The sequence below is a fragment of the Lacerta agilis genome, chromosome 8 (genome assembly GCF_009819535.1).
Source record: "Lacerta agilis isolate rLacAgi1 chromosome 8, rLacAgi1.pri, whole genome shotgun sequence".
NCBI classification, from domain to species: Eukaryota; Metazoa; Chordata; class Lepidosauria; order Squamata; family Lacertidae; genus Lacerta; species Lacerta agilis.
This window is the reverse complement of record NC_046319.1, coordinates 78,140,600-78,154,419: the sequence shown is the minus strand read 5'-3', so window position 1 is coordinate 78,154,419 and position 13,820 is coordinate 78,140,600. Positions and strand designations below refer to the sequence as shown.

The following is a 13,820-nucleotide window of genomic DNA, read 5'->3' as shown; positions in this document are numbered from 1 at the left end:
ACCTACTATAGACACAGATAGTGAGGTTACAGTTTAGGGAACCTGTGGTTAGAAACAACCTGCTTTTTTTCTGCTGGTGACCTGTTGCTTCTTCTTCTGCTGTTGCCTAGAACTTGTTGAGACGAGACACTTTTCTTGTGCAAAGGGCAGCTAATTTCTCTTTCCAATCCCAGGACCACAGGATCCACTCGGGTGGTTGGAAGACAAGAACGGCATTGATGCAAGAAAGGTTTGCCTTTTTATTTCAAGAAACGAAGGCCCTGCGTATTGGACAAATCAGACTGTTGTCTTAACTATTCCAAGGGTGGCGAACCTTTTCCTGACTGGGGACTGCATTTCCTTCTAGGGAAGCTTCTGGGAGCCACATTCCCATTTGCTGGGTGAAGTCAAAAGTGGGCAGAGCAACAAACATTATTTTTACTTTTGCACTGTAGGCTTTGTCGTTTAGTCGTTTAGTTGTGTCCAACTCTTTGTGACCCTATGGACCAGAGCACGCCAGGCACTCCTGTCTTCCACTGCCTCCCGCAGTTTGGTCAGACTCATGTTAGTAGCTTCGAGAACACTATCCAACCATCTCATCCTCTGTCGTCCCCTTCTCCTTGTGCCCTCCATCTTTCCCAACATCAGGATCTTTTCCAGGGAGTCTTCTCTTCTCATGAGCTGGCTGAAAGATACTCGGAGTCGAGTGTGAATTTCATGCTCTTTATTCAGCTCATAGTAGTGAGGACTGTAGTTCCCCCAAAACGTTTGCTTTATATACACTATTTACACAATGGGCCCCACGTGATTGGCTAATTCCGGGATACTCCTGTATGCCAATCAGAGTGCAGATTCACTTCCACCTGGAGCTGGATTGGGTGGCTCCTGCGGACCAATCAGACTGCTGCAATCTCAATCCTATTGTTCTGGGACCAATCAGACTGCTGCAATCTCAATCCTATTGTTCTGGGACCAGTCAGACTGCTGCAATCTCAATCCTATTGTTCTGGGACCAGTCAGACTGCTGCAATCTCAATCCTATTGTTCTAGGACCAATCAGCCTGCTGCAGTTTGGATCCTATTCAACTCAGTACATAACACCCCTCCCCTCTAAGTTCCAGTCCTGCCTGGGAGGTTGCATCCATAGTCCTCAAGGTACGCTGGTCGCCTACGTGTGCGTTGCGGCCTAGGCTGTTCCCTGGTCAGGGGTTCTGGTTCTGGCTCGTGTTCCGAGGCTGCTGGTTGTGATGGGGCTGTTTGGTCTGGCGCAACCAGCTCGCTCTGACGTGGCTCTGGTTCCGGTGCCCTTTCGGCCTCTCGGGTCCTCTCAGTATTTACTGATTCTGCCTCCCCTGCCGGCCCCTCCTGCTCTACGGGTCTCAATGCCCCACTGTTCCCTTGGGACTCCTCTGACCTGTCCTCCTCCTGGTTTTCTCCTGGGAATCGTCGCCGTAGCTGGTCGCAGTGGCGGCGCCAGCATTGCCCCCCCTCTGTTAGCACCTCGTATGACACAGGGCCCGTCACCCTGGTGACTGTGGCGGGTACCCATGCTGGGCCTGCTCCAAAATTCTTTGCGTACACTGGATCCTGGGCCACAAAGGTCCGGGGGTTCCTGCCTTCACCCACCACTACCTCATCCTGAGCTCTGTCGGGGTGGAGGCGGTCCAGTCTGATTGCAAGGCGCCGGCCCATTAGTAGTTCAGCGGGGCTCCGGCCAGTCGTTGAGCTGGGGGTGCTGTGCTGTGCTAGAAGGAATGTGGCAAGGCGGTACTCCCAGTCCCCTTGCGTCATGCGGCGTAGGGTGTCCTTGGTGGTCCGCACCATGCGCTCTGCTTGGCCATTGGTGGCAGGGTGGAATGGTGCTGAGCGGATGTGGCGGATGGCATTCTGCGTTGTGAAGGTCAGGAATTCTTCTGACGTAAATGCGGTTCCGTTGTCTGAGACGAGAGTGTCAGGGAGTCCATGGGTTGCAAACAGCCTGCGTAGTACCTTGATGGCTGCGGACGTAGAAGTGGATGGTACCAGTGCGACTTCCAGCCATTTGGTGTAGGAGTCCACCACTATGAAGAATGTTTTCCCCTGGAAGGGGCCCGCGAAGTCCATGTGCAGCCGTGACCATGGTGCTCGGGCGGACTCCCAGGACTGCACTGGGGACCTTGGGGGATCTGGGCGGGATTCTTGGCAGGCCTGGCAGTGTTTGACCCAGGTCTCTATCTCTCCGTCAATCCCTGGCCACCATACATAACTCCTGGCGAGGGCCTTCATTCTCACTACCCCTGGGTGTGTCCTCGTGAAGGGCTGCAAGGACCCTTTTGCGAAGGGGCTCAGGAACGACGACCCTGCTTCCCCATAACAGGCACCCCTTGTGGGCCGACAGTTCATGTTTACGGGTTGTGTAGCCAGCGAATTCTGGCCCGGGGCTGCTGCTGGGCCATCCCCTCCACACCCAGTCCAGGACCCGGGAGATGACCCTATCTTTCTTGGAATGGTGTGCAACTTCTTGTGCCTGAATAGGGCGGTCGGGAAGCAGCTCCAGGCTCATAACCTCTTGTGCGGGTGCTGGGTCGGGGCCTGTTTCTGGTAGTGGTAGCCTGCTGAGAGCATCTGCGTGGCCCATCGCTTTCCCAGGGCGGTGAATCAGTACATACTGGTAGCCGGCAAGGAAAATTGACCACCTGAGGACACGAGGAGACAGCACTTGGGGGGTCTGCTTTTCGGGGGCAAACAAACCAAGCAACGGCTTGTGATCAGTCACCACGGTAAAGGGCCGCCCGTACAAGAAATCATGGAATTTTTTTACGCCCTTCACGATTGCCAGACCTTCCTTGTCGATTTGCGAGTAGTTCCGCTCGGCTGCGGTGAGTGTCTGGGAAAAGTATGCCACTGGCACCTCTCTTCCATCTGGGAGTTGGTGTCCAAGGACAGCGCCAATGCCGTAGGGTGAGGCGTCGCATGCTAGCACCACCGGCAGCCTCTCGTCGAAGTGTGCCAAGACCGAGTTTGAGACGAGCAAGTCCTTGACTGCCTGGAATGCGGCCTCCTGGCGCTGGCCCCACACCCAAGGGGCCCGCTTGTCCAGGAGTCTGTGTAGGGGCTCTGCTACTGCTGCCTTATGGGGAAGGAAGGCATGGTAAAAGTTCAATAGCCCCAAGAAGGCCTGAAGTTCAGTCTTGCCCTTGGGCGCTGGGGCATCACAAATGGCCCGTACCTTGTCCCCAGTCGGGTGGACCCCTTCTGCATCCACCATAAATCCCAGAAAGTCCACCTGAGGCACTCCTAGTAGACACTTTTCCCGCTTCACCTTGAGACCCGCCATCTGGAAACGGTGCAGAACGGTGCGAAGGCGGTCCTCAAACTCCTCTGCCGTGGGCCCGGCAATCAACACATCATCGAAGAAGGGGGTGACGCCAGGAATCCCTTTAAGCAGCGAGTCCATTAGATTCTGGAATATGCCTGGTGCCACGCTGACACCGAATTGCAGCCGCTTTACCTTGAACGCTCCCCTGTGCGTCACAATCGTCTGTGCCTCTGCTGTGGCTTCATCTACTGGCAGCTGTTGATAGGCTTGGGCCAAGTCCAGCTTGCCAAAAATTTTTGACCCAGCCAGGGTGGCGAGGACATGGCTGACCACTGGCACTGGGTATGCGTGGGCCATGAGGGCCTTGTTTATGGTACATTTGTAGTCTGCGCAGATGCGGACTGAACCATTAGGCTTGACGGGTGTGACGATCGGGGTTTCCCAGGTGGCATTAGGTACAGGCTCCATCACTCCTTGCTCCACGAGCCGGTCCAATTCCTCGTCTATACGGGGTTTCAGGGCGAACGGGACCCGGCGGGCCTTGAGCCTGACAGGTCGTACTGTGGGGTCCAGCTGTAGGGCAACAGGGGGGCCCGTATACTGTCCCAATTTCCCATCGAAAACCACCGGAAACTCCTTGCATATGGCGTCCACATCCATTTGTAAGCTAGTGCGGTTCACCCCGGTGACGGCTAGCCCCAGTGGTCCAAACCATGCCAATCCCAGTAAGCTAACATAGGAGCCCTTGACCACGAGCAAGTCCAGTTGCCGCGTCCGCCCTCGATATTGCACCCTGAAGGTCCCCACCCCCATTGTGGGGACCTTACGTTTCTGGAAGTCCCGGAGGGTGAATGGGGCCGGCCTGAGTTTGGGACCCCCACTAGGGCACAGTTTCCTTAAAGTCCGTGCCGAGATTATGGATAGGGTTGAACCTGTGTCCAGCTCCATGCGGCACGGGGCCCCCTCTATCTGTACCTCTACATAAATTTTCTCTATGTTGGGGTGGGGCAACTGGTATACCTGGTAGTCCGTGGTCTCCGTCGAGTTGCCTTGGTGCGTTGGGCCCCGGGACCTGGGGCTCTTGGGGCGGTCATCTGATGCCTGGCGTCGGGTGGGCTGAGCCCGACACACCCGGGCGATGTGGCCTGATTTTCTGCACTGCCTGCATTCGGCATTGCGGAAACGGCAGGTCCTCCTCTCGTGATTCTCCCCGCAGCTTGCGCAGTTCCCTCCTTCTGGTCGAGGCAGCTGTGGTGTGTGCACGGCTTGAGTGCGCTGCTGTACTCTGTGCACCTCCTCCCTGTCTGATCCTGAATCGTCGATGAGGTCCTCCTGGTGGACCCTTGGTTGGGACGGCACGCTCGGCCGTGCCTCTTGCATCGACCTCTCGGCGGCTTCTGTTGCCAGGGCCTCCTCCAGAACGACCTGGAACGTTAGGTCCTTCTTGGCATAGAGGCGTCGTTGCAGCTTCTCGTCCCTCAGGCCACCGACGAGGCGGTCACGCAGCATGTTCTCCAACTCTGAGAAGTTGCAGAACCGAGCGGCTTGGCGGAGGGAGGTCACAAACCCCGTTATGGTTTCCCCAGGGGCTTGCCGCTTTGCATAGAAGGCATTTCGACGAGCCACCACCGAGGGCTGTGGCGAGAAGTGCCCCTTCAGCCGTTCCACTATTGTTTTGTAAGGAACGGTAGCGACATCATCAGGCGCAAGGAGAGCCCGGGCGATTTCGAATGTCTCCTCTCCGCAGACGCTGAAGAATATCGCCCTCTTCTTGGCATCGTTGGTGACCCCTTTAGCTTCTAGAAGAAAGGTGAAACGGGTGGCATATCCTTCCCAGTCTCCTGATGCTGGGTTGAACGGCGAGAAGCTGCTGTCTGTTGCCATCTTGAGTTCCTTGGGACCCGGAGCTGAAGCCTGGATACACGGTGCGAGGCAGCTGTGCGGCAGGTGGCGTTGCTGCGGTGCTGTGTGTTGCAGTCAGCTCAGCGGGATCCCATCCTCGTCGCCAGTGAAAGATACTCGGAGTCGAGTGTGAATTTCATGCTCTTTATTCAGCTCATAGTAGTGAGGACTGTAGTTCCCCCAAAACGTTTGCTTTATATACACTATTTACACAATGGGCCCCACGTGATTGGCTAATTCCGGGATACTCCTGTATGCCAATCAGAGTGCAGATTCACTTCCACCTGGAGCTGGATTGGGTGGCTCCTGCGGACCAATCAGACTGCTGCAATCTCAATCCTATTGTTCTGGGACCAATCAGACTGCTGCAATCTCAATCCTATTGTTCTGGGACCAGTCAGACTGCTGCAATCTCAATCCTATTGTTCTGGGACCAGTCAGACTGCTGCAATCTCAATCCTATTGTTCTAGGACCAATCAGCCTGCTGCAGTTTGGATCCTATTCAACTCAGTACATAACACTGGCCAAAGTATTGGAGCCACAGCTTCAGGATCTGTCCTTCCAGTGAGCACTCAGGGCTGATTTCCTTCAGAATTGGATAGGTTTGATCTTCTTGCAGTCCATGGGACTCTCAAGAGTCTCCTCCAGCGCCATAATTCAAAAGTATCAATTCTTCGGCGATCAGCCTTCTTTATGGTCCAGCTCTCACTTCCATACATCACTACTGGGAAAACCATAGCTTTAACTATACGGACCTTTGTCGGCAAGGTGATGTCTCTGCTTTTTAAGATGCTGTCTAGGTTTGTCATTGCTTTTCTCCCAAGAAGCAGGCGTCTTTTAATTTCGTGACTGCTGTCCCCATCTGCAGTGATCATGGAGCCCAAGAAAGTAAAATCTCTCACTGCCTCCATTTCTTCCCCTTCTATTTGCCAGGAGGTGATGGAACCAGTGGCCATGATCTTAGTTTTTTTGATGTTGAACTTCAGACCATATTGTGAGCAACAAACATAAATTTTACTTTTGCACTGTAGGTTAGTTTCTGCAAATGCTCACATGCCCCTGTCTCTTCTACGTCCAGACAAGCAGGAGGCATGATCCGGGTTCAAGGGCACATTCCAGCCAGACGAAAAACACTTGGGGTGCAAAGCAGGTCCTTAAGGAGGAGTTCCAAGGGTCACATAAAGCAATATGGGGGCCACATTAAGTCCCCAGGCCTGAGGCTCCCTGACCCTTACCTATTCTCCCTGGCAGTGGCTTTCCAGGGTCTCCAGGTCTTTCCTATCACTTTCATAGAATTGTAGAGTTGGGAGGGATCCCAAGGGTCATCTAGTTCAACCCCAGTCCAACTTTGTACCTGATTGTTTTTAAACTGGGGATCCAGTTGGATTAAATGTTGGACCTTCCGTCATGCAAAGCACGGGCTCTGCCCCAGTTATGCTTCCTTCGGAGGCCATCATCCACACCATTCATTTAAAGTGCTATGATACCACTTGAAAAAGCCATGGCTTCCCTCAAAAAATGATGGGAGATGTAGCTCATTACGGGTGCCAAGGACTGTCAGGAGACTCCCTCATTCCCCTTCACAGAACTATAATTCCCAGAGCAGTTTAACCATCAGTCCCTCTTTGCAGGGACCGCTGGGAATTGTAGCTTTTTGAGGGGAATAGAGGGCCTCCTAACAGCTCCAAGCGCCCTCCACAAACTACAGCTCCCAGAATTCTTTTGGTGAAGACAGCTTAAAAGTGTTTTCATAGAGGTTTCCATTTATGTTGTGTACGTATATTATTTTCAATGTGCATTGGCATTACTGAGATGCAGGAAAACAGTCTCCAAACAACTTATCTGCAGGAAAAGACGGTGCCCTCCTGCCTCCTCAAGAGCCCAAATAAATCACTATTGAGATTATTTGTGCAGGGTGCGGCTGTTTGCAGGGAAAACACATTTAAAATTTGATTATATTGATATTGGAGTGCAGGAAACCGTTTTCCACCACATGCGGCGTGGATATTATAGATGTACTGATAACATGTTATCTAGTTGGTATGTTGGACAACACTTATTCATAGGTACTAATTTAATACCCACGCCACGGGATATTAATTAAGCTTACTTCATGAATATTAACAATCCCGTGGTGATTAAACGTTATCTGTTTATAATTAACGTCTTTAATTTAGAATGCTTTTATTGAGGCGCTGCCGCTATTGCGAAAAAAAAGTAATATTAATCATACAGAACAACACGTATGATATAATAAAACCGCCCATGAACGTAAGAGGCTGATTTGGGCGCGATTTCCCCGAGGTGAGGGAGGGTGGTGCTGGGCGCACTCGCGCATGCGCACCGAGATAAAAACCCAACCCGCGGCTCCTCTGAGCGACAGAAGCGCGAGGGACGAGCAGAGGCGGAGCGTAGAAGAGCCAATCGGGCGGCTGGGTGTATGTGTGGCCATCCCCGCGCGTGCGCAAAGCCCTCCAGTTCGCATTCCCGAGCGGCCGCTCTTTTAAATAAGAAAGGACTGGGCGGGTCCCGCTTTTGTTTTTGTTGTTATTGTGGGCGGGTCCTTGCTGGGTTTGCCGCCCCACCTTCTCCCTCCCTTCGCTAATCCCTCTAGGGATGCGCATGCGCTCCGTGGTACCGCCGCTCCGCGAGCCGGCGGAGAGGGGGGCGTGCCCGAGAGGGCGGTCGTGCGCAGGCGCAGCGGCTCCTCTGGGCAGCGGCGGTGCCCGCGCGTCGTCAGTTGGGTCAGTGCCGCCGCCTCGCACGGAGCTGGGCGCTCCTTCTCCCTCACACGGAAGCCTCTCGCTCCGCGCCGAAGCTCCCGCGCCATAGAGAATAGTATGGTGGATTACCACGCTGCCGGGCAACCTTCTTATCAGTACGGCGGCAACGGACCGGGCATCGGCGACTACATGGCTCAAGAGGACGACTGGGACCGGGACCTCCTGCTCGACCCAGCCTGGGAGAAGCAGCAGCGCAAGGTGAGCCAGGAGGCGCCTCCCCGCTTCCCTCCTCAGCCCGTTTCCCTCAGCTGCGGCGCCCGCGGGGAAGAGGGTTCGGTGGGGGGAGAAACAAGCTTAAAAACAAAAAGAGACGAGGGTTCCTCTGGGCATGTGCAGAGTGCTGCTCCTTGGCTCCCTTCTCTCTCTCTCTTACCTCAGGGCTGGGATTATTATAATATGTATATATATATATATATATATGAGATATAGTCTCATGCAATCCCTCGTCGTCCACGGGGGCTTGTGTGTGCGCGCGCGCGTGCGTGCGCGTGTCTGTGTGAATCCGTGCAAGTTGTAATATTTTTAAAGGGAAGAAAACTAAAGCGCTAGAAAAGGACCGAAGGAGGTGGAGGGAATCTTGCAAGTCTTGAGTTAGGAGAACGTGGCGCGATCCTGAGTCGGGTTTTTTTCCGTAGGTGGTTCTTACCCGTGTTGGGGAGCTGCCTTGCGCGAGCAAAATAATAATAAAAAAAAAACACGTTTCCGAGGGTGGGGTAGGAATGGGGATCGGTAAAGAGGCTTCCACGGCCTGGCCTGGAGCATCGGTCTTCAGCCTTTGCAGACCCAGGAGACCCGCCTTTAACCCAAGCTGTGCGTTTTGGGGAGCCATTTCTTAACCTTCCTTGACATACAGTACTTTTGCATGGTGGCAGTGCTCCTGTTGTGACCACTTTGAAGACCAGTGGCTTAGAGAAGGTAGAAGTGTAAAAGGTTTGTGGGGGGAGTCCAAGGTAAGAGATTGGGGGGGGGACCAGTGGGTTTTGATGGGGTGTGTTGGGATCAGTGGTGGAGGCGGCAGCAGCAGCAGCAGCAAGATTACACACTGGAGGGCATCTATATAATAACAATGCCAATAGTAATTATTATTTGTGGCTTAGCACTTTGCTCTGGCCTTGAGGAACTTACCTTTCTCCACCTTTCCCTTCTATTCCTCCCCTGCCTGTCTTCCTTTTTAGTTTGTGTAGCCCTGGTGGTAGGGCCTGTCTCATTTGAGTGTGTGTTTTAATTGCCCTGAGGTGCTTTGGGAGACAATGGCTTGTCTGCGTGTTATTTATTGTAATCTCGCTTTCCAAAGTGCACCAGGTGTTGTACAGATAATAAAAAAAATGCACTTAGCTCTGAGTCCTGTGTGAGCTTTTGGCTGCTTGTGCCCTTAAGGGAGAGGCGTTCCTTTGCGAGTGGGATAATTTGGTGGGGGAGAGGGGTTTTCAGTGCCTGGATCTTGGCTCTCAAGGGTGTGTGATAAGGTTGTGAGGGTTGGAGGAGGCAGAGAGACAGGGCATGTGGGGTTTTTCCAATGAGGGGGTACATTTGGGGTGCAGGGGTTCCTTGCTAGTGCGGTGATGGTGGACAAAGGGCAGCCCTGGCTGGGGATAGGAGCCCCAACATAGACTGTGATAGGGGTACAGAGAGCCCATGCTTGCTCTGGTCTGCCAAATAGAGGTTCTGAATCTGGATTCACTGTGTGGGGGTGTTCAGTGGATCCTGGGGGGTGGAAGTGAAATTTCATGATCTAGGAGTGTGACAGAGCACACCAAAAGTAAAATGGAAGGGGATGCTAGATTATCAGAGGGCTTGTTTTGCCCTGGGCAGTCTTAGATGTGTAGTTCTATGCAGGTCTACTCTGAAGCAATCCCATTGAGACTTTCCCCCTAGATAGGTGCTGTTGCGGGACTGCAGTTGCCTTGTATCGTTCAGCATGTGGAGGATTGTGGGTGGCAGATAGGTGTTATGGGACTGAGACTTCTGGGTGTGGGGTTTGTTGGCTTAGGGGGCTGGCAGTGTGGGCTCTGGACAGGAGAAACCCAGGGGCTGCATTTTGGGGGCAAAGAGTTGGCTAGGGAGTGGAAATGAATAGGGCAAGGAGGGAAATAGCACGTGCTGATCCTGGTTCTGCTGACGTGGTGGAGGATGTTATTTCGCGCTGATACCTTTCTATTTCATGTTGGGGTGGCAGTGGCAGAGTTCTTGGGAGGAGAGAAGGGAGCAAAATGTTGGCTGGGGTGGTGGTGAGGTCTGGGGTGTGTGTGCTGTTTTCTAGGTGCTGCTGCCTGCAATGGAGAGTTGGGAGGGCAGGTGTGGGCCTAGAGAAGAGGGCACCGGATGCAGCTTAGTCACAGTTCAAGGTGGCTGGAGTTTGCTTATGGAAATGTTGCTGGAGGTGGGGGGGTTGAGAAGGGAGTGGTAGGAAGAGGAGGAGGAGGAGAGGCAGTGCTGGGTGGGGCAGCTTAACTTGCCTGGTGAAGAGCATGTGTTGCCAGCCACCCCTCTCCCAGCAGTCTCCCTTGATTGATTCATCCTGCAGGAGGGAGGTGGGGAAGAGCTGCTGGAAGGAATGACTGCTGCTTCTCTCTCTCTCCCCCCCCCCATCCCTCTTCCCTCCTCAGCTGCTGGGGAAGCGTTTTTTAATTACAAACTGGCTCACCACAGAAAACCCCCCTGGGAGATCTGGGTTGCTCAGTTAGCGTCTTCATACATCACGCACCATTTTTATGGGTGATGTGTATGTTCTCTTCCCTTGGAGCAGTTCTCTCCCCACACCCCAGACTGGGGTGGCTTGGCCAGTAAATGCTGCAAAAGAAAGGGAAGTTCTACCTTGTATACGGGGTTTTTCCACCCACTGCCCCCTTTCTCTCGCCGCCCCACCACTCCCCCCCCTCCACCCTAATGTGTCTGGACTCTATTAGATTGAGAGCCTGCGGCCAAGGACTGTTCTTTTCCAAAAAACGTGCAGCATTTAGACATTTTAGGACCTTCATAAATTAATGACAATAGTGCAAACATTTTCTGCCTCGGGCATTGCTTATAGATGATTGGTAAATTTAATTCCCCTGCTCCCCTGTAGTTAAAAGCCACTTCATTGCGTGTTTTGATTGGACAAGTCCAACAAGTCCAGCCCTTGAAATCCAGGCCTTCAGTTTCCCCTGCTGTTGTTAGCCACCTCCCTGAGGTCAGCTGTCATGTCCAGTAACACTGACTTGCATTGATTGTGCCTGCGCCCGCCCCCCCCCCCCCAAATACTGGGCTGCCAGGTTTTCTGCTCTCATATCTGCGGGAAATAGTCGTAGGGGCAGACTGAATTCCCGAGCTGCCTGCTCTGTTTAACTGTAGCAAATCCCTCTGCAGTTTGCTCAGTGTTAAAGCCATGTGCTTTGTGTGTGGCAAAGGCTTACATTAACAGACAGCCTCGTTTATTGCTTTGGGTATCCTCCTCACCACCACCACCTTGTGCCTCTCAGATCTGAGCAGCGTGTGTGTGTATGTACAATATCTACAACCTCTGTCAATTGCATAGTACTGTATGTGTGTTTCAAGCAAGAGTAGCTAACACGTGTCCTCCCATTGTCCCAGACCACTGGCCATGCTGGCTGGGGTTGAAAGAATTCTGTTGTCTTTCAGCGTAGTTGCTCCTGTTTTAGAGGTAAACGTCTGCTGCATCTGGGAGACAAGAGTTGGGAACTTGGGTGTATTTGGTTCTTCTGTTTCCACCATCTCCTTGCCCCGGCACCCCCTCCTTTTACAATAATACTAACCTACCTTACAGGGTTGTTGTAAGCGTTGCCAGAACGAATGTGTGCTAATACTCCAGAAGCACTTCATATAATACCATTTAGTATTATTGGGAGGGAATACACAAGTGTGCTTTCTAAAAAGCCATATCTTTATACTGATCAATAGCAGCTGTGTGGCGATTTCATTTTCCAATAACCTATTTTTTTACTGGACTTAACCCTCAAGCTTCTGGTCCAGCCTTCATCCTTCCAAGCTGCAGTGGGCAGCATTCCTCAATTTTGTCTTCAACCTCAAACCATGTAGAATCTCGTGTTATAAAATCCATTCCCTTGTTGGGTGCTAGAAGGGGGAAATCTGCCCCTCTTTCCCTGCCAGTCCCCAGCGCCTGCGAAATTACTCCAAGACTTTGGAAGAATATACTGGCTGTTGAGTTTGTATCGTCCAGCAGAGCATTTGTGCTCTGGATTTGTACGGCAAGCGGTGGTGGGCCATCTGCTATTTAGTTTAATTATCTTAATTGCACGCTGTCTTAAGGCTCAGCTAAGAACAGCGGAGCCAAATTCAAGGAGGCATGGGTCTCTGTAGTTGGCAGGAGGAAAGTCCTTGCGGGAATATATATTTTTCTGAATAGAATGACCATGTGTTGCTCAAATACATGTAACAAGCCTTGAGCTTCCAAGACGCTCCCTGCGTGCTTCGCTCTTCAGCCTCCCCTTCCCCCCCAAAAAAATATCTGGGCTGAAATCAAGATACCAGAGAGTAGTAGCCACTAGACTTAATGGCACGGCTTGCTGTGTGAGAGCCAAGCTCAGCGCTGCTAATGACTTTCCCATGTTCTCTGGCATAGTTGCGGCCTGTAGGGAATGTATACCGGTATGTGTCTTTCCAAAAGCCTGTTCACGTAACAGTTGCTGGGGAAGGAAAAGGTGCGGCCTCTTAAACGCTGAACGGTAGCATCGTGCTCCTCCCACCACACCTGGCGACACAGGCTTTGAATCAACCTTGTCACTGTGACGTTGCACCTGAGCTATTTTTACGGGGCAAGCGCAGCCAAGAGCGGAGCATGCCAAGCGGCATATGGCTTCCACGCCAGAGGAAGGGCTTTCAAGGTGTCGTTGCACAGACGATCTATTCCTTTCTCCACCTTCTTTCCCCCCCAGAATGGAAAACTTAGGTTGAAACTTGCACACATTCAGCTGTACACACTTGGCAAATGAAAAAGAAAGTTGGGAAATAAAATAAAATGGAGGCAGAAAGGGGGTAGGAGTCTGGGAATTTTTTTTTTCCACAATCCCACCTGCCATTGAACCGAATGTGTTGTGATCATAAAGGATTTGGGCTTTAGGTGCAATCCCCGGAACGTAACCCCCACGTCAGTTGCAGGTTTATTGTAATTTCTTCCTCTGTAGTACCATTTCAGGCTGAAAATTGGATGGGTTGAGTTTAATGTTGGAATGTTGGGAATGCTTGTTCGCAGAAAATTCCCCCTTGCACATTAAAAAAAAAGGAATGTAGGGAATGTTGTGCAGAGGCTTGGCTATGAAAACTTCCCTTGATATGTTAGTTTGCTTCATGCAAGGCCTTTCAGACATGTGTCCCCACCCTTTACTCACCTGCACCCTTTACTCACCTGCACTGCAGCATTCTGATAGTTGTATAAATGAGCTCGCTCTCCCCCCTCCTCCAATAAGCTGGTGCCCTGAACTACAACTCCCATCAGCTGTGATGCCTGGTGCTATTGGTAGCAGTTGTTGTCCGAAACACCAGGACACCAGGTATGAACCGGGGGAAACTGATATAAACTGCTCCTCTCTTTGTTTTTGCAAGGAAATTCTTAACAAGAAACTGAGCAATAATAGCCTTCTCCCTCCCATCCTTGGTCTGGGACAGATTAAAGAAAAAAGGGGTGTGTGGAGTCTGTTGCCACATTTAGGCCATGCTCAGAGCTTGGAATGTCAGTGAGGAGCCCATGCCATAACTTGGCATTTGCCTAGGAGTTTAGAGCAGGGGTCAGCAAACTTTTTCAGCAGGGGGCGGTTCCACTGTCCCTAGACCTTGTGGGGGGGGGGCAGATTATATTTTTTGGGGAAAATATGAATGAATTCCTATGCCCCACAAATAACCC

At 52.1% G+C, this 13,820-nt stretch overlaps 1 protein-coding gene across 6 annotated transcripts in view; it reads left to right on the top strand.

The window, feature by feature from the left end:
• The first annotated feature begins 7,898 nt into the window (after positions 1 to 7,898).
• Positions 7,899 to 13,820, top strand: part of ACTN4 (actinin alpha 4) — a 118,339-nt gene continuing 112,417 nt past the window's right edge. For 3 of the 6 annotated variants that reach the window (XM_033158468.1, XM_033158469.1, XM_033158465.1), the window contains exon 1: positions 7,899 to 8,161. In XM_033158468.1, coding sequence (XP_033014359.1) covers positions 8,021 to 8,161 — 141 coding nt within the window. In that variant the 5' untranslated portion in view covers positions 7,899 to 8,020. The remainder of the gene's footprint in view (positions 8,162 to 13,820) is intronic. The other 3 variants (XM_033158464.1, XM_033158467.1, XM_033158466.1) reach the window with 3 other exon arrangements.